The sequence below is a fragment of the Cladophialophora bantiana genome (assembly GCF_000835475.1).
Source record: "Cladophialophora bantiana CBS 173.52 unplaced genomic scaffold supercont1.21, whole genome shotgun sequence".
Classification (NCBI taxonomy): domain Eukaryota; kingdom Fungi; phylum Ascomycota; class Eurotiomycetes; order Chaetothyriales; family Herpotrichiellaceae; genus Cladophialophora; species Cladophialophora bantiana.
Window position 1 is genome coordinate 426,947 of NW_015971595.1, and position 19,623 is coordinate 446,569.

Below are 19,623 nucleotides of genomic sequence, written 5' to 3' on the forward strand. Positions count from 1 at the left end.
AATACCACGACAAACCTAAGACCTTGTAAAAGGTGTAATAATGTTTTAGAGTTAGGTGAGCAGGCTGTCCTCATCGACCTGCTCACCAGCGCCTTGGCCGTGGTGGCTGTACTCGACAAGGACTGTACTTGCGCACAGTACCCAGTATGAGGTTCTCGGTACAACATGAGCGAGGCACGCCAAGGAATGCTGAGGAATCGCCAAGACGTGGTTGAGGCACTTGAAAGACCGCCCCAAAATGACTCTTCTTCTCTATCCAGAAACTCCGCGCTATGTACCGAGTATGCCTATGATGCCCAACTCTTCTACGGTGCAAAATCTATTCCCAAGGTCCCATGTACTGTATATCCATCCATCATACCCGGTCGAACATCTCTTCATCCTCCTTCTCCCTATTTCCCCCCTTTTCCAAATCACCGTTCTCAATCCTCAGCTTTTCCTCCCTCTCTTCCTGCTCACTCTGTGCCGCTTCCCTTGCCTTGATCTCCTTCAACTCCTTGCAAAACTTACTGTTGTCCCGAATTCGGTCACCATATTTGATAAATGCAAAGGGGATCAGACACATTCCCAAACTAAGGAACGCCAGTAAACTGCATGCCCATGCGATGCCCAAGTTGGAGAACATGCTATGTGCAGCCAGGGGTAAGAGCGCACCAAAGACGCTTCGACTGGTACTGGTAATACCCTGCGCGCTGGCGGCAAATGTTTCATAAGCATCGGTGAGGTAATTGAGCAAAGCCATGAAGATGAGAAGGAATGCCGCTCCAAAGACGACTCCTGAGGCGACAGGTGCCAGCCAAAAGGTGCCTGGTTTTGCGCTCCACCCAATCCAGAAGAGAGAAACAACGTAGAGGGGCCCTCCTATACAAGCCAGTGGTAGACGCCTGTACTCTTCCTGTTGTGCCCACTTTGCCTGCCGCTTCTGTGCCTTGGCCAGATACGAGTCCCACCAGAGATATATTGGTGCCGCGAAGAGTGATCCAAACCCGATGGGGACAAATGCTAGGCCAGAAAGCCCGTATGACCATTTGTAAACCGAGTCCGGCCCCTGAAAGATGATAGGGTATGCTTCGAAATACAGGTAAAAGATTGCGTATGCCAGAGAACAATACGCCGCCACACACATGACAATGACTTCCTGGAACAACATGCGGTAGGGTCGAGTCATGACAACGGTAAGGACGTGGCGCAGCGTCTTCTTCGTAAGGTCGGTTTTGGCAATGATGTCGGGATCACCTGTTGCTTTGCGGAGTTGTGCTGCTTTGCGACTCAGAAGGACTGGTGTATAGGTCTCTGGCATAAAAACAATGAAGGGGATTGTTGCAACAGCGATCAGAGTGCCCACCGCAAATACCCATCGCCACGAGGTATTCTCTGCAATGAATCCTGAAATTGCTGGTGCGATGATGGGGCCGAATGTCGTCGCGACCATGAACCAAGCCATTGCCAAACCACGCTCTCTTGGGTCGTTGTATACGTCGGCATATAATCCTCCCGTGATTGCAATTGGCCCGGAGAATCCAATGCCACACACAAAGCGAAAGAAGAGCAGACAAGGCCAATTAGGTGTCACTGCGCAGGCCATGCTGAAGATGGTAGACAAAATGAAAAATGCTAAGATGACTCGTTGCCGACCATTGTTTTCGGATAGAGGACCGCAAAGCGTGGGTCCGACCACATAGCCTGCGAGGAAACACGATATCGGCAATGGAAGTTGGATCTCTTGTGTGACGTCGAAATGCTTTGCGATGAATGTGATTGCTCCGCTCGGTAACGACGAGGAAATAGTGCTATTCATAACAGTTATGATACCGGTGAAGAAGATATACAGCTTCTTCCTGCGTGACCAGTTGTAGGGGTTATCTGGGTCGGTCGAGCTAAACGATATGATCTTCCTCGAGTCGTTTCTGGTCTGTGGCTCATCGTCTGGCGACATATTGGGCGCTCGTCCGCTCGCGAGGGTATCTTGAGAAGCATCGGGTCGTTCGAGATCGAGGCAGACGGCTCGGCTATCTGTGAAGCGTCAGAGTGCTAAATTTGCAAAAACGTCAAACGGGAAAGGTACCAGGTAAGGACTGTGACACAAAGATGGTGCTATTCACCGGCTTCTGGTTTTCATTGTGATCTCCAAGACCCATGGTCGGGTTTCTCTATTGAAGAATAGTCAAAAAGACGGCGAAAAAGAGAGAACACCGGGGGGACTCCAAAAAAAAAAAAAGATTGGGAAGGGAACACCCATAGGGGCAGCTGTAGGAAAAACAACAGCAACCTTCCGGAAAACGGAGGATGGGCGACATTGCATTGTACATATCCGCTAGATGAGGGGATCCAGGACGGTGGGAGGACCCGAGTCAAGCTAGCTGCGGAGAGGATCACCAGCCAATCCGTGGCGGGCCAAGAACGAAGGCAGTGTACCAAGTAGTAGGCTCGGTAGGATATTGATAAGCCATTGATCATGAGAATGAAGCTCGCGACAAAGAAAGATGGCGAGATCGGTTATGACGGCAGAGGAGTGGTAACGAGGAGATCGGCTTCTGAATCTATCCTATTGAGTCGTTGTGTGCGGTGACATCGAGGCCGAGGGAGAAGCGTTGGCAGATAAAATCATCACGTGTGTTCTAAGCCTTTTTAGGAAAGGCACACGCCGATAGTTCCACGCTAGTGAATTTGAGCGTGAGCGACATATGTACCTCATAAAGCCGCGCCCTTTGACCATCAATTCCTCCTCAACCATTGCTCAAAGCACCAGACCAAGACTTACCTCAAGCGATTGCTGCTGGTACGCTTGAATCACACACTCGGACCCCCTATCCGATATCGTCTAAAACCAAACCTCAACGTCCCCCTCTGATGGAAACTTCTTCGATTGCGTGCACGAGGCTACGTGATCGTAACATGTGCTCTTTCCCTCACGACCCTGTCACCAGTGCCTGTCAAGCCATCGTGTAGGTTGTCTTCGCTGCCTCTTCGCCCACTGTCTTCGATATCATTCCTTCTCTGCACATCGCCGCCGGAGACTGCAGAATTTTCACGCCATGGCCCGATACTCCCACTATCGGGCCCAGCCATGACTTGTTGCGAAACACTGCTTATTCTATCGGCATGTTCCTGTTCCAGCTCACGATACCACTGCTCATACGCGAGTCGCTTCTTCTCGCGCTGTAACTCTTTCCGTTCGTGGATTTCCTGTCGGAGAAGAACTCCGGCGGCGACGAGGAGGTATGCCATCTTTTATCGTGAGGGTAAGGTATGAGTATTCGGTGGTAGAAGAGTGCGTTTGTTAGTAAGTCAAAGATGAATATTTATGGAGCAACAGATAGAACTTGACCAGTTGGGGGCGGTATTAAGACAGAGATGCCAGCCGAGGGCTGCGGGCAATACAGCAGAATGGGGGCGTGCTGGGCGCGTTTATACACCAGTAAATTGATGTAGCTTGTTCTTCAACACACCGAATTCACCTTACGGCAGCCCTCTGCAAATGGTTAGTACTTAACTTAGTAAGGGCGTACTCGCGTTTAGGAAATCGACAGCTTACGGATTGGGTTCGAAGTGGCCTATAAACGTGCAAGCGAGGAGACGAACGGATACGCGCTGGTTCATGAGGAAAGCTTGATGTATTTGAAATTCCACTGGTCCAGGGTAAAAGGGCTCGATGCGCGCCGCCAACCACCTCCACTCATTTCTGAAATAATAGACAATGCCACATAGTCGTACAGCTTCGTTAAATCCTGTTTTCGTTCAATACATTATCCGTCTGGTGTTCTAGGTTTACCATGATCTCTCTCTCCAAGATTTGAGTCCACAATGTCGACCTCTTGCAGGGCCCAAGTAAAAGGTACGCCTGCGTGTCAGTGTGAGAGTCCCACATGTCACTCTTCAGTAAGCCAGATGGATTTGCAAGCCATGGTTGTACCGTGGTCACCGGTAAGCATTGCTGCATGGCGTCGAGATGTGATTGAAATGATCCACGCGTTTCTCCAGAGGATAGTCGCATTCCACGTCATCTAACTCGTTAGAAAGAGGCGAGAGAAACAAAGTCAACTGGGGGAGCAGAGAAACCAGGGGAGATAATATTGGAACCGCGGCGACTTACCCAAAGCACATGAATCGCTTCCAGCCCTTGACTCTCTCGGCTTTTCGGTTCATTCGTAGGTCGGCAAACCTCTCACCACGGGGCCCTATCACACAATCGAACTCGTCGATTGGTGGTCTCGACGTGGGTGCGAGAGTGGGTTTCTGTCTCGAGTTGACCACGGCAGCGTAGACATGAAGTTTGGCAACCGGGTTGTTCTCGCTGTCACTCGATAACGGCACATCAGGCTGCACGGTGGAGCTGTCTTCATCGATAGCACCAAGAAGTCGTGACGGCGGTGTTAACCGGCGGGGTCGAGTGCCCAAACCACTGTACATGGATGAGGTGGTTGACACTGCTGAGGAATATGAAGGAAGTGGTGGTGCGGAATCAGGAGTTGGCGAGACAAGAGTGCTTGAGGACGACAAGGTACTTTTGATAGAGCCCGATGGTGAAGGAGATCGAGAGGTCAATCGACCATCGGTCTGACCACTGCGGAGAGCCATTGTCTTTTGTGTTGCAGTGAAGGAATATGTTAAGACTATCGCGAAAATGCAGGGCTGGGAAATTTGAGGGAAACCTCGCTTGGTGGTAGCTGCCGAAGCGGCGACGATGCTATGGACGAGTAGAGTGGAGGAAGAGGACACCCCTTCTCTTCGTGACGTATGTTTGAGACGACAGTGAGCTGACAATTCAATGACAGCCTGCAAGACACAGTGGAAGCTTCAATTAGCCTTCAGGAACAGCCAAACCACGGACATATGGAAAATCTAGATGGCGACACAGGATGCATGCTGGTTCAAAAAAATAAAAAGCCACCGCGCTACACCATCTGGGTCTCTGTGAACGGTCCATGTCATGATGCTTTCACCCGCCATTGATGGCCGTTGTGTCGATTAGTTGCTTGGAGAGGTGGTGCTGGTGCTGGTGCCGGCACTGGCATGTTCTCGGCTCTCGTCTGCGCCTAAAAGCGCCATCTCACCGCTAAGGGTGGTGATTGGGCGCCCGCACCTCTCGCTAAGCCCGGAACCAGAGCCAGGAGACCCGCAGGAGACCCCTCGGACACCCCAAGAGACCCTGGAGCTGCGGTCCCCTGGGGCCCCCTAAGCCCCCGAAGTCCCCGACTGCCCGCTAAGGCTGCTCTGCAGCAGCCACTGAACTCTCAATCGGGGAAACAATAGGCGTATCTAAACTTAATTCGATCCTGAAGCTGCCAGAAAGGGTCCGAGTTTGACCATGGCTGTCGTCAATGACGATGATGGCTTGATATGCAGGGTCGTGGTTGTCAAACATGCTCGAGAGAAGTCCGCCCACACATTCAGCTCCTCACCCGCCGCAATCTGCAAACAAGGCATGTGAAAACGGCATTCTTTTCGGGCTATCAGGTGAGTATTACTCGGTAGTGTGTTGAGTGTTTGGACAAAGAGCCTCTCAGTTTGTGGTGGTCAAGTATCGGCTAAATGTAAATCCGATGCGGACTTCCGAGAAGCTCCATCTCGGTGCAGCCCGAACCGGCAACTGCACAGAGTCGTTATCTCGAATCCTCACGCAGGCCGCGTTACTTAGTGCCGTATCAGCATTTTTACCCATATGGAACCGCGAGAACCCAGCTCAAGAGCACACCTGCCGAGAAGGCTTCCTAGACAATCGCCATCGCTAAAATGGCGCGCCCACGACGAGCATCTGCCGCGTCAGATCTCAGTTCTGTGCCGGATCAGAATCAGGTACCTACGCACTCTGCAATTCTGTCCCAGGTTATGTACATATCCTGGCGGCCCGTAGTAACAAGATATCTGTAGGAACTAGGAAGTATGTACGACTACCTGGCAAAAATCGTCCTCCTAGGCCCCAGCGGCACCGGCAAATCCTGCATGCTGCACCGCTTCGTAAAGAACGAATGGCGCGTTCTCTCTTCCCAGACCATCGGCGTCGAGTTCTCTTCGAAAATAATAAAGATAGGCACACCGCCCAATCGTTCGAAACGGATCAAGTTGCAGCTATGGGACACGGCGGGCACAGAGCGGTTTCGAAGCGTGAGTCGGAGTTACTACAGGGGTGCAGCAGGAGCCATACTGGTCTACGATGTCGCAAGCATGGCGAGTTTCCAGGCGTTGCCGACCTTTCTGAGTGACGCACGGGCGCTGGCTAGTCCGCAGTTGACGGTGATTTTGGCGGGGAATAAATCGGATTTGGCGGACGAGGCGCTACAACTACATGGGCAGGCAGGTCAAACCCATGCGAGAACGCAAGCGGTGCATATGAACGGAAGCGCCCACCAACATCGCATACAGAGAGAAGACGAATCCGGTACTACGCCCGCTGCATCGAGCGCGTCAAGTCGGCAGTCATATTTCCCGTATGATTCTGGTGGAGGAGGGAGCGCCGCCGACTCCCTGAAAACGACCTCCACGCGCTCTCGCGGGGACAGCATGAATCTCTCAAAATGGACAGCAACGCAATCGGTCGAGGGTCGCGAAGTCAGCACCGAGGTCGCCTCGCGGTGGGCTTCGAAAGTCCACATTCCCGTCACGATGGAAGTCTCGGCTCTCACGGGCGAAAATGTCGATGCACTGTTCTACCGGCTGGCGGCCATGATCCTGACTAAGATCGAGCTGGGAGAGACCGATCCGGACGATCCGGCAAGTGGCATCCAGTACGGCGACGGTGCCATGGGGGCCGACGGGGACAGTATAACTACCGACGGAGGCACTGTGAGGAGGCGGAAGGGAGGAAGAGGGGGCACGGTAAGGAACGGAGTGCTCACCAGTCTGGGCGAGTGGGAAGATGTGTTTCGCAGACCGGCCTCAAGAGGAGGACGAGGGCGGTGTTGTTGACGAAAACAAAAAGTTTGAAGAAGCATGCATAATGTCTATTTTCTCTTTTTTTTTTGGCAAAGGGCCAAACGATTGCACGAGACCTTGAGCCCTCTCCCTTTCTCTTTCTTTCTGTTCACCCCGAAGCGCGTTTTGGAAAGAAAGCAAGCAAGCGAGCAAGTGAGCATTGTACAGCCTTCTTGGATTGGCTTCGAGCGACTCTGCATAATGTACAGTTTATATGGTTTCCTTGTGTACCCGCTTCCTATTACATAGATACCACTACGACTCTTGCGCATGCACTGGAGGTGGGGGGCATTTCCTCCCTCTCCAAGTACAGTCATGCCCCGATTAATATGTTAGGTTTTCTGGCACTTTTGCCCTTCTGCTATTCCTTTCTTGTCCTTCCCGGTTCTGCTTGTGCAGATGTACTCGGCATGCCCGGGGCTACGTCATGTTGTGGCCGGGCGGCGGAAAAGGTAAGATCACAACTGAGCAGTGGTCGTGGGGATGGCTATGACCATGCCAGTATGATAGGCGGGCATTTAATAGGAGAATCATGAGAATCCGTGGTGCAAGCGATATGAAATAATGTCCAGCTTCAAGCATTGGCTTTGTCTGGATGGAGATGGCAGTGGTAGTGGCAGTGGCAGTGGCAATTTGATGCTTCGAGATCCCTGTCAAACTCCCCTAATATCTATCTCCCGCGGCTCCCCAAACCCTTCTTGACCCGGTCCATCCGCTTCGTCTCCTGTCTCAACTGTCGCACCAATCTTCTCACAAAGCTCCACGAACTCGACCTGCCCTATGAGATTCTGCGCCGCACTCAACGCCTTCATGATCACGAGCTGGTTTCTCTCGCTCGTGGCAGCACGGAAACTCCTCACTAGGAACTCGCTCAACATTTCCACCGTCCAATCATCTGGGATATCTCTCAGGACTTGCAGAGGGTCAAAGAAAGTAGCGAACTTTCCGATTAGGTAGGATGTACGTTCGAGACGGTCTTCAATGTCGGAGATGGAGAGGAATTCGTGGAAGAGGAAGGTGAAGAGCTCGATCTGAGTCGTCCGGGAGGGCAAGGTGGAGGGGTCTATTGGGTAGGATGATGAGAGTGGAGAGGGACGACCGAAATAGCAGTATCGTGTGGCCGTATCGTAGTCCCCCAATCCGTGGGTTAAAAGGCGAAGGGCTTCTTTGTGGCGGCCCTTGCGGGCATCGAGGATGACGGATTCGGATACAAGGTAGGAGGAGAAGGGTGCCAAGCGCTCAAGGACCATAGAGACCGAATAAGTCAGATCGTTCCCGGACGCGTTGTTGCCGGTGGTTGCGTACGCGCCACTCCCTAGAAGCTGGAGGAGACGGAGGCGCGATTGCCACCATGGCTCTGGGGGGGCGTTTTGGTGAATGAAATCGAGGTAGGTCGGCTTGGGGGATTCAAGAGCCCGGTAGGTCGAATAGCTTTCTGCCAGTGACGCACGAGCAGATTCGGATTTTTCCAAGACAGTCAGGACTGAGTCGAGATAGTAGCCGATCAGGTCGTCGGCGTACTGCCCGAGATGCTTGCCAAAGACGAGATATTCCAGGTATTGCTGGACTGCCCCTGGCGCTTGTTCTTTGAGAAGTTGAACCACTTGTTGGGGGCTGAACTTTACCCGTGCAGCGTCATCCGTGAAAACTTGGACGGCGAGGTCTGGATTTCGTTGAGCGAGCCATAGAGTATAGTCTTGAACGAGGTCGACATCCCGAATGACTGTCAAGTACCGGCGGAGTTGTCCCTCCACATACCCAATGTTTGAGCCGTAGTCCACATCCTTCTCTCCGTCAATGATCCGTTTCCACGTCGCAAGGACATCTTGAGCTTGTTTCCTGCTCTGGTAGAGGCGGCTCAAGACATAAAGTCGATTGTACCGTTCCAGAAGAAAGGTCGCACGCTCGAAATCACCCTTCCAATAGTCGACGGCATTGTGCAATTTGGCTCGCACCGATCTCTGGGCAGGGCTTTCTGCTGGCAATGCTTGATCCAAATGAAGCAAGACATGAAGAAGCGCCGCATCTACAGAATCAAACACATACTTGTCATCTGTAATGCTACCGTAGCCGCGCTTTTCTTGCCATAGCATCAAGAAATGTCTCATCATCATCCAGAATTCAGTCGGAGCATCATCAAAGTTAGAAATCGGTGATTGATGGTCCAGCAGAAGGTCTGCCATGCCCCGATGAAGCCAGATACCTTCCGGTCCGTACAAGACCTCCAGCGAGAGTGGAGGTGACAGAAGTAGCACGATTCGGGGATCTAATCCTCCGTCATGGAGTGTGTTTTCGACAGCTCGGAACGTGTCTTCGAGGGTCGAAGCGGCCGAAAGCTGCGTCTCCAGATGCAAGAACAGTATCAGACTGGCCTTCTGTCGGATATAGTTCAATGAAAGGAACTCTGTCTCATCCTTCGGTTCGCGATTGTGTATACTAGCCAAGAACCCAAAGATCTGCCCAGGTCTCACATTGGCAGGTTGGCCGTCGACCATATACTGCATTAGTCGACATTCGAGCTGCGAGATTAAGGGATTCTGTAAGATCATGAGAAGCTCTTTTCCGTGCCAAACCAAGTTTCTCGTGAAAGCTCGTCCGAAACGGCCGGCAAGTTTTTGTTCTTCAGCAGCACGCTTTTTCACGAGTTCTGTCGACGGCTCTACAGGCGTGTTCAAGGATTGACTGTCAAATAGAGCACGCTCTTGCTCCACCTGCTCCACGGCGGACTGTGTCCTTGGATCACTCTCGCCGAGGGCGCTTTCTCGATGATTCAATGATCTGATCGAAAGTGGCACCAGTGTCAGGAGTTCTCCGGGGGCCTTGAAGAAATGCTTATGCGTACTTAGCGTGTGGCGCAAGCCAGCGTGAGCATTTTCGAATTCGGTTGATGGCAGTGCAACACATGTGCGAGGATGAGCCAGCTCGGAAGCATTCTCCACCACCTGGATTTCCAGTTTCCTCTTTGTGACGCCTTCCTGAACCTTCCGCAGAAGGGCAAATATGATTTTTCCTTCATCTTCCGAGCGCGGGGCACCTTCGTTTTCTGGTACAGCGAAGTTGTCCACGAGCAAATCCTCCGGATAACATTCAAAGTCGATGGTCCCTCGTACAACATCGCCGTCCAAGTTCACAAACATACCAACACCCGGCTCGGATTCTGTCGTGCCGGTCGTAAGCATAAATTCTGTCGGAAAAGGGGACAGGATATGTGGCCTTAGACGCTTGTCAGAATGCTTGCTGTTGGTACTAGTTGATGGCCTGGTGGGTAGTGCATCAGTCGACGCACGGGGACGAGCTCTCGGACGTCCAGTTCCGTCACTACTTCCAGGGGTTGGCAAATTGATAGATGGTGTTGTAGGTCGGCCTGGACTGGCTGCTGCTGTGTCAGGAGGCAATACATACGACTCCTGCTGACGGCCTTGAGGACTATCCATTCTGTCTTCTGTAGAGCCGATCAGATTTCCCATGCTCGTGCTTCGACCATGACCAGCTGCTTCTGCAGGTGGAGGTGACCGAGCTGGCGATCGCCCACCATTATCAGCCGAAACATCGTCTTCCGTGGGCTGCGACGAGATAGGAAACAATGGAATTTTTTGCTGATGTTCCACCTCCAGGAGCGCATAACTCGTATCGTCGGCCACGCATGCAATCGTCTCTCTTCTGCTCGACCTCAGACATCCAGGGTATTCAATGTTATTTCTGAGCGATCTCAGCCTCTCGCCCACTCGAACCAAGATGATTCGTCTGGAGTTTGCGATCATCACCACAGGCCCTTCAGGGTTCTCTTGGTCTTCATTTTCGTCCATTCCACCAATCCATTGCACTCCTGTGGGTTCCCTGTTGGGAAATGCCGGGCTGAATTCCGGAAGTGAGTAGAACGAGACGACGCCGTTGCATAATACACAGGCTTTCAAAGGGCCGGGCAGGACGAGGATCTGCTGTATGCCTGGCGCATTCGGAGAATCTGCTGATACAACATGACCGCTGGGCTGCAGTCGCGAGGCTAGAATGAAGGTTGAAGGCGCATTGTCGTCGTCCTGGTCAGAAGGGATCGAGACAAGGTGTAGGATTTCGGCCGCAGAGGTTCCGATATATAAATTGTTGTCTGAAGGATCGTGAGAGGCATGCGGGAGGTGCAGGATACACAACCTCACCTACTCCAATATTCTACACATGTAATTGATACCTCTGCATTACCATCATCCGCCGCCAGTGGAATGTCTTCGAGAACCGCTCGGAGAACATACGGGCCTGGTTCAGGCGGGGCCAGTCTCTGTCGCTTTGCAGGTCGCGGGTCATACAGCTTTACTCCATCCATCGGTTGCATCAAGCTTCAAGGATATTGGGAGAGAGCATCCATACCTGCAGGTAGTCTCGCAAGGTTGTGGTCAACAATAAGTGCAGTGCTGGCCTCACTCTGTCACTTTCTCGATCGTGGTTGACGGCTGGAGGCGGAGCAATGCAGCCTTAGCGCAGTTACTGCGGGAGATTCGGTTTCGAGGCGCAGTCTCAGATTGAACGATTCACTCAAAGCCAGATCTTCCATCCCAATGTCTCTGCTGTTGACGCGTTGGACCTTGATTTCAAGCCTTTTCTGGGCTCATCTGACTTTATTCTCGTGCACACGAAAATTCCGCCGATGTACCTCTGCTGATGGATTCTGCGAGCCGGCTACATTTCAATCGGGAGCATCAGTAAATTCCATCCCGTACTGACGATATGGACGCAATGGTGATATCGGAGGTCAATGACCCTCGAGCAGAGGAGGATGGTCCCCGGTCTGAAAATATTGTACACAGGCCTCCAGGTGAAGCAGAAAATAAGTTCCAGAAGGCAATTGCAGCATGGCGAAGTAAGTTCATGTCGACTGCCTCATGTTCGTTCTGCTGCTAACTCACCAGACATTGATCTCTCCTCGTTGATGTCCCAATTAGATTCTACAGCCTCGGAAATTGTCGCCCAACAAAGAGACGCCTTGCTCGAACGGAAGGAACTTGCACAGAAGACAAAGGACTTTCGAAAATTGGATGATACAGCAAAGTTAACCGAGTATAAGTCACTCTTGAAATGTTGATTTGCTCCTGTGCTGTGAACCGGTCCGAATCTAACTGCCTGCAGCATATCAAACCTTCATTGACCTGATTACTGGCCATGGCAAGACTTCCTCGTCCGCATTCCTCCAACTATATCAGTCCCTCTCCGAGGCTCCAGACCCTTTCCCTCTTCTCGAGGCCTCGGTCGACTCTCTTGTTGCGTCCGAGGATACAGTGCCAAAGCTCAATGCTGAAAACCAGCAGCTGTTTGCTCGCGTCAGTAAGTTGACGGCCCAACTCGAAGAGACAGAACAAAAATTGCAAGAGGAAAGCAAGGCCAGAAAAGATGCCGAGGCTGGAACAGGTACTCTAGTGCAGGAGATTGAAGCCAAATGGGAGAACGTCTTGGAGGAGAAACAGAGCAATTGGACGGCAAAAGAGCGCTTTTTAGAAGAAAAGGTCGACAACCAGGACAGATTGCTCAAAGAGTTGAAAGCCAGCTACGAAGTGTCTCAGAGACTTCAGGATGGTTCTACTGAAGCTGCAACATCCAAAGCCGCAGCGGCCGAGCTGGGGATGATGACTAACGAACTAGAAAAGACAACTGCCCGTCTTGCCGAAATCGAGGCGAGGAACGAACAGTTGCGAGTCGACCTTGCTCGAGCCACTTCCCAGAGCACGGAAAATCACAACATTGAAGATAACCCTTCGTTTTTACGCCTCCAGTCAGAAAACTCTTCGCTTCTGCGGAAAATTGAGTCGGCAAGGTTCGAGAGAGAAACGGAGAAGAGAGATTGGGACAATAAGCTGCGTCAGGCCGATAGGCAGCGATCTCAACTCGCAAGTGAGAATGAGGAACTGCGTACAAAGGTCAGTAAATGGTCTGACTATGAAGATCTCAGACGGGAGCTAGATACTCTTCGGTCGATTGAACTGTCAATTGGGGACGATGAAGACGGGGACGAGGCTGCCCTGAACGGTTCAGCAGAGAATGGCACGAAGCAATCTTTGGAACAGCTGCTGCTCGCACGCAACAAGAAGCTCGCCAACGAGCTGACACTCCTACGGGTATCACATCAAGACCTTCAACGTCAGCTTGAAGACCTTCAAGAAGAGCTGTCTCGTACGAATGCTGAGTTGGAGAAATCCCAGAAACTGTCTTCAACCCTTGAGAATGATCTCATGCGCGTGCAGGAGGAGGCCGCAAATGCACTTCCCTCTTCCGGGATGTCTGTCGCAGGGACTTACGTATCTCGGCATCCGACGGGCTCCTTGCGGCGAGGAAGGGCATCACCCACATCCTCAATCATTTCGGGCTACGACATGCAGCCGAGAAGCAATACTTTGGAGTCACTGCGAGCGGGAGACCCTGTTGGTGGAGGATCTGGCATTTTGCCAATGATCCAGGCTCAAAGGGATCGGTTCAAACAGAAGAACCAACAGCTTGAAGAAGAGCTATCCAAAACCTACGCGACTGTGACTTCACTGCGTCAAGAAGTGGCCTCTCTTCAGAAGGACAACTTGAACCTGTACGAAAAGACGCGATATATCTCCGCATACAACCGGAGTCCAGCCACATCGTCTTCAGCTTACTCTGGAACGCCAGCACACACCGCCATACATATGGATGACACGACTACCAGTCGCTGGAAGTCGCAATACGAGGCCAACATTTCCCCTTTTGCTGCTTTCCGTGGCCGAGAAGCGGCACGTGCCTATAAGCGCATGAGCTTCCCAGAAAGAATAATATTTTCTTTGACAAGGGTTGTTCTCGCCACCAGGACTTCGCGCAATCTCTTTGCCGGCTATTGTCTCGCGCTCCATGTCTTGGTCTTCGTAATGCTCTACTGGATGGGCACCACAGACGTTGATCGAAATGTCGTCCACCTAGGCGAAGCAGCAGTGGCAGCAGTGGGCGGCGGAGGGCTTCGATCACCTGAGTCCCATGATCCAGACTGGCATCAGGAGGAATTTGGATAGCTTCTCGCAAGCAACCTTGCTTTGCCAGGGGTGCTCCGCTATTACTGTGTCGGATATGAGAATACCCGCAGCTTTTTTCCCTTTTCCGTGGAACAGAATTCCCTGTCGCTTCTCACTTATCATTCCAGTCCACTCATCTAGCCCCCTTCCGTCGAGATGAGATTTTGGCACGCTCCGCACGGTTTTATTATGCGTACGCGTTCCAGGAACCTTCCGTTCTAAGGAACCCCTCTTCCAGCCAGCGAGCTCCACGACTACAATAGCTTTTAACATTTCATCACAACAAATCAGAACTTTCTAATTTCAAATCAGCGGATTGTGGCCCTTCGGATAGACAACCTTTGCTGAGGCGTGCATGCCAACTAATATTTTGCGGGATCCATCGGAGTGAGCACTAAGCCACAGGATGCCGAGTATTGCAACGGTCGTTAGATGGACTCACTACGGTCCTCTACAAGTAATATAACGAAGGCACCAGCGGCCGTAAATGTTACCCGAAACGACTGCTGGAGACAGACATCGAGGCTGACGCGAATGCTCCGTCGCTATTGTCCAAGTAAGCGCAGAACACATGGCACAGGGCATACGTATGCACCTTGGGTTGAGCCACGTTTCTTCCAATCCCTCGGATCCACTATCCGCCCTGTCTCTGTCTACACAAACTATCCAAAAACTACGAGGTATGCTGGCCATCATCGTCAGCTGGATGATGGCTCACCGGACCTATCTTGCGCCTTAGGTATTTCTTTCGGAAATATTGGGATCGGCCTCTCCAAGGTCTCGCTTTTCGGTCCTGTCACCTGCCTGGTAATTGGGCGCATTTAGATCTGATGGCCTGTTTCTGGGCTTAGCACCGATGGAGCATCATCTAGTTTAGCAGAGGAATCTGCACTCTCACACTACCATGTTCGGCAACATCTTTGAGGCAACTGACAGATGACAATGTCCCCATCATCACGGAGCAAACATCTCTCAGACTTGTCTGTTATTGCCCACGCTGCCTCTAGATGAATGAAAAAGCCAAGGACAAGCGCCGACAACGATTCGATTGGATATGCGTGTCTAAAAACCTGAAACGTGTACTAGGGTCTGGGAGGGACTGTCTCTACATCTTTGGACGGCTCCTCGACACCGTGTATCCGCTTTGCGCACTTCATATGCACGTCATCCAGTTCCAAGCGGGCCAAAGACTTCGGGATTGGTGTGAGATGGTAGGCCGGCGGCTGGCGGGCGGCAAGGTAATGACCAGACGAACTTCCGAGGACGCCTGAAGGAAGCCGATAGGGGAGACCGGGCTGGGGCGTATTGGGCGTCGGAGGCCAACAAGCGGCCAGCCGACCAACGTACCAAATGCCTGGCCGCCAGAGCCTCAGCGTCCCCGCCTAACCAAGAGGGCACAAGAGCCTCCGAATTCTCAGTCCAAGCTGTTTTCGGCCGCCGCTGGCGCCAATTGCCCTTCTATTATTACACTGGACCCTCGTCGATCAGACTAGCAGCCGACAAATCTCCCTTGCCGCCTCTTGCGGCATCCATGCGGCCAAGGAGCCTCCACCCTGGCTGGCGAGCCAATTACAAATGCAAGGGCCCCAAGATAGCAACACTGCCTTCTCAACCAAGCTTGCCAGATCCACAGTCAGAATGACAACCATCCTATGCTTGGTTGGTATACCAGTCCACTTCACAAGTTGATATAATGCGGCGGCTGGTCTCGAAAATGGTCAATGATTTCCTGGGTTCCTCATATACAGTCTTTCCTCTCATTTTCAGCAGCTCATTCCAGCAACTCATTAATCAGTGTGCACCTTTCCTTGCAGTCCCAAAAGAATCTACGGGCCAGACACTTCCCTTCATTAATACCGTTTGACTTTCCTTTTGCTAAAATGAAATACTCAATGCTTCTCGCTTCATTGGCGCCTACCCTGATGGCCGCACCACTCACTCACGATACGTTCGAATGGACGCCGACGCTAGCTGGCTACTTCGACGTTGTTTTCCAGTACATGCAGCAGGCTAAATCGCCCGGACAACCATCCGCAACTTGTGACCTCTCAAGAGCTGCTATGCCGATCGCACCGACGCCACTGCCCAATCCGACGGGTTTGATACTTGAGCATGTTGCTGTGGGCAGAGGTATACAGGTACGTGCCCCTGCTTCCTGCTTGGCCAACGGATTGCTGACATGATTAGAACTATACATGTGCCAATGCCACAGCCACTCCCGCGGCAATCGGGGCTGTGGCGAGATTCTACAATGCCTCCTGTGTGGCGGCCGACTATCCAGATCTTCTCGGCCTCATCCCCAACCTGGCGCTGCAATACCCCTTGCCGGCTGATCCATCTGCTCCTCTTGCCCCCTCGGACCTTCAACTTTCGACACATCACTACTTCTCAAACGCCTCCACTCCGGTCTTTGCTTTTGACACTGCCACCTCTCCCAAGTTTGGCACAGTCTTTGCTCAAAAAGTACACTCCTCCGATGCGCCAGCCAACGCTGTGCCCGGCGTCAGCGGCATCGGCAACGGTGCGGTCCCTTGGCTTTACCTGACGTCTCGACCCACCACTGAAAGCCCAATCAAAGCCGTCTACCGCTTAAGCACGGCGGGTGGGCAACCACCGGAGACCTGTGCAAATATGCCTGCGGCTTTCAGCGTGGATTATTCGGCGATCTACTGGTTCTACAAGTGATAAAGTAATATGGGGTTGAAAATTGATAGTGATTGTACTTGGCTTGGCGTTGGGGGTTAGATATGCTTTCTAGAGGCTCTGATGCCTTCATTTGGGCGGCGCTCTTGATAAACACTGAGATGCCGCGAAGTTTTCGAGTACATCGTATTGCTGCAATATATACTCCGTCCCTCAAGTTACATCTGAGAAGAAAACACTTTGAAATTGAACGAGTTACAGCATCACGCTCCTTGGGTTTTTCCAGCTCGAATGAAAGACGGAAGAAGCGGAATTAGGTTCGTAATTTATCCGATCTCCTTGCCATCACTCGCAACTATTGAATATGGCTCTCTGGAGTCTCTCTCACTCTTCCGTTCAGCGAAGGACCAGCCATTCCATCCAAATAAGCCGATTACCGCTGTAAGCAACAGGGGACTTCCGCCGTGACTGACTCGTCTTGTTTAAGCCTATCCTCGAGCAGACACAATGACTTTGTCGGCTCGCGCATCTGGAGACGCGCCACACATCAATTCCCGGCCTCTGGATGTTAATAGGCAGCTTGCGAGACGCAAGAATCTCAACTTCACACATGTCTCCTAGCAGAATGATACAAGCTCAGCCTTTTTCATATCACCCGACTCTACAGCTATGCTCTCTTTTTCCCATTCTCACCAGTCGACATAGACTTTGTTTCGAACCTGGTTGAAAGTCTAAACAAGTGGTCTGGACTCCACTCACAAGATGTCAATTGGTACTTTCTTATGAGTCAACTTGACCCAGGTGATCTACCGATGGACACGATATCAAGTCCGACCAGTGGTTCAGGCTGCACATTGACCACCTTGTCTTGCAGCAGGGGCAAAATCCTGACGCAGCCACCAGCAACAAGTCTGCAATTCCAGCCACCCGGTTCATCAGACCTGGGGTCAGAATCTAGCGAAGAATGAGGCCCAATGTGCTTTGCATCGAGCAAATCCTTTAGGCCTGATGCTTAACGCATATGAGCACTTCTTCGAAGCTACATGCCGAGTCTTCGGGCTCAATTGCCGGTGCATGCAGCTCTCAAGCCGATCTGTACTCGTCCTACCCTTCTCATGATCTGAAGGTGAGCACATTTGTCTTCACGGGTCTCCACATGCGAGCCACGTCCGCTGCCGAAATTGTTACGTGAGGGCTTTTGCTATGCATTTGATGGGAGAGGGCGCCAACCACGCTCAAGTCGAGATGCTGCTTTGCCAAAAACGACTTCTCGATTTATCCACCATCGCAACACTATAGGGCTGACCCAAAGCGAACCAGTCAAACCACCCATTGGGCCAAAAGCCTCACTCACGGAACCGACCAATCATCCAGCCGGAGGAGATGAATGGCGTGGCGGTCGCCTACCCAATCAAGATGTTACCCAAGTTGATGAGTCGCTCTGCCTGTATCAAGTCTTCAAAGAAACTTTTTGAGCACCTTTCCTACGCCCAACGATAGTCTGGCGCAGCATGTGTCTAGAATACTTGTGGGACCACCTCCTTTCGAGTACAAAAGCCCAATGGTCGCATGTTTCTGTGCCCTGCTCTCCACAGACTCAACACGCAAACATACACACGGCCGCTCGGCGACACACAACATACTACTCAGCACACTCTGCAGCACGCTCGCTCTTACAACAGCGAACTCATCGACACATTCGTTCTCTACAAATCCGGATGCACCAACGGACTCAAAGAGCTCGGCATACGGCACACTTCGGACGAATCATTCAAATTTGCCTTCAATCTTACCGACATCTATTCCTGTCTGGGACATATTTGTTACATTTATTCAATATGTCTATCCTCAATCCAGAGTACGGAAAGCTGTACGGGCAATACAAGCAAGCCACAGACAACGTTTTGTCTTGGATCAGAGCTCTCTACAACCGTCCGAGCACGATTCCCCTGAACAATCATCTCCAGTTGGCTGTCTCAGCCATTCAAGACGGAATCGAAATCCCTGAGGACATACTCGAAGACCTGAGAACAGCAATCGACCTACGAACCAAGACGGCTAAGTTTCATATGCAAAGTGGAACATCAGACCACGGACACGACCACATCATTACAATTCTTCAAACGATCTCGTGGATCTTCTCTCCTTCGAGACCGTCAACACCGGAATCGACCTTGACAAGTTCGGCACTTCCATTACCCGCTCCCAGTCAGCAAGAGTACTTCACACCCCAAGCCCCTGATCCTCCCCTCCAGGGGTATTTACCACCATTTCCTTTGCAGCAGGAAAGGTGCCATCCTCCGTTCTGTGCATTCGATCACATCTCTCAATATGAGCAACGGCCCAGCGGCGCCTTCTATTCGCCACCTCCTTCTCCGCCGCCGCCACCTGGCCTATATCCGACATGGAGTGTATCTCCATCTCAATACTCTCCTATCGACCTAGCCATCATCATGAGCATCCCCAGCTTTCACATGCCGGCTTCTATGTTTGAGCGTGCTCCTCGATATTAATTCATATGGTTTCATACAATCGATCGATCGATCAGTCGGTCAGTCATTAATTCAGCCAGCCAGCCACGAATTCGGTCGGCTTCACCTCCGCGTCTACCAGATGTACAACTTATTTACCAGCAATCTACATCTGCAAGGGTAATCCAAAATTGGCAACATCTACTCCAACGATACTACGGCACCTACTGCGACAACGGTAAGACTGAGGATATTCGTCACCACAACAAAATCGGCAACAGCAACGGCTACATGAGTTTCATCATCAACATCTATGCACAAGACACAATTACCAGCCCAGTGCCGCTGCGCGCTTGTGGAAAGATCCAAATGGTTATGTGTCTCTTCCAATGTACCAACCGCTTCTCTCACTAACCGACACTAGGCAGGAGAAACTTCAATCCGCGCATACGCACATGGATTGTTAATATGAGAGATGGAGACAGAGACAGCGACAGAGACAGAGACAGCGACAGAGACAGAGACAGCGACAGAGACAGAGACAGCGACAGAGACAGAGACAGCGACAGAGACAGAGACAGCGA

The 19,623-nt window shown here is 51.7% G+C and overlaps 8 protein-coding genes across 8 annotated transcripts; 4 read left to right on the forward strand and 4 right to left on the reverse strand.

Annotated features, from left to right (window-relative positions):
* Window positions 1-355: 355 nt before the first annotated feature.
* On the reverse strand, window positions 356-2,138 carry Z519_11265 (uncharacterized protein; the record flags this gene model as incomplete). Its single annotated transcript, XM_016768977.1, has 2 exons — window positions 356-2,013; window positions 2,066-2,138. 2 exons carry the CDS (start codon window positions 2,136-2,138, stop codon window positions 356-358), a joined length of 1,731 nt encoding a protein of 576 aa, XP_016614823.1.
* Window positions 2,139-2,880: 742 nt separating this feature from the next.
* Window positions 2,881-3,228, reverse strand: Z519_11266 (uncharacterized protein; the record flags this gene model as incomplete). Its single annotated transcript, XM_016768978.1, has 1 exon — window positions 2,881-3,228. One exon carries the CDS (start codon window positions 3,226-3,228, stop codon window positions 2,881-2,883), a length of 348 nt encoding a protein of 115 aa, XP_016614824.1.
* An 861-nt stretch (window positions 3,229-4,089) lies between these two features.
* Z519_11267 (uncharacterized protein) lies at window positions 4,090-4,578 on the reverse strand (the record flags this gene model as incomplete). The annotated part of the gene is made up of 1 exon (XM_016768979.1): window positions 4,090-4,578. The coding sequence occupies one exon, from the start codon at window positions 4,576-4,578 to the stop codon at window positions 4,090-4,092; it is 489 nt and encodes a 162-aa protein (XP_016614825.1).
* Window positions 4,579-5,733: 1,155 nt separating this feature from the next.
* Z519_11268 (uncharacterized protein) lies at window positions 5,734-6,906 on the forward strand (the record flags this gene model as incomplete). The annotated part of the gene is made up of 2 exons (XM_016768980.1): window positions 5,734-5,796; window positions 5,872-6,906. 2 exons carry the CDS (start codon window positions 5,734-5,736, stop codon window positions 6,904-6,906), a joined length of 1,098 nt encoding a protein of 365 aa, XP_016614826.1.
* Window positions 6,907-7,565: 659 nt separating this feature from the next.
* On the reverse strand, window positions 7,566-11,230 carry Z519_11269 (uncharacterized protein; the record flags this gene model as incomplete). Its single annotated transcript, XM_016768981.1, has 2 exons — window positions 7,566-11,017; window positions 11,071-11,230. The coding sequence occupies 2 exons, from the start codon at window positions 11,228-11,230 to the stop codon at window positions 7,566-7,568; spliced, it is 3,612 nt and encodes a 1,203-aa protein (XP_016614827.1).
* Window positions 11,231-11,631: 401 nt separating this feature from the next.
* Z519_11270 (uncharacterized protein) lies at window positions 11,632-13,925 on the forward strand (the record flags this gene model as incomplete). Its single annotated transcript, XM_016768982.1, has 3 exons — window positions 11,632-11,764; window positions 11,814-11,981; window positions 12,031-13,925. The coding sequence occupies 3 exons, from the start codon at window positions 11,632-11,634 to the stop codon at window positions 13,923-13,925; spliced, it is 2,196 nt and encodes a 731-aa protein (XP_016614828.1).
* Window positions 13,926-15,805: 1,880 nt separating this feature from the next.
* On the forward strand, window positions 15,806-16,610 carry Z519_11271 (uncharacterized protein; the record flags this gene model as incomplete). The annotated part of the gene is made up of 2 exons (XM_016768983.1): window positions 15,806-16,063; window positions 16,113-16,610. The coding sequence occupies 2 exons, from the start codon at window positions 15,806-15,808 to the stop codon at window positions 16,608-16,610; spliced, it is 756 nt and encodes a 251-aa protein (XP_016614829.1).
* Window positions 16,611-18,406: 1,796 nt separating this feature from the next.
* Window positions 18,407-19,081, forward strand: Z519_11272 (uncharacterized protein; the record flags this gene model as incomplete). Its single annotated transcript, XM_016768984.1, has 1 exon — window positions 18,407-19,081. One exon carries the CDS (start codon window positions 18,407-18,409, stop codon window positions 19,079-19,081), a length of 675 nt encoding a protein of 224 aa, XP_016614830.1.
* Between the last annotated feature and the right edge of the window lie 542 nt (window positions 19,082-19,623).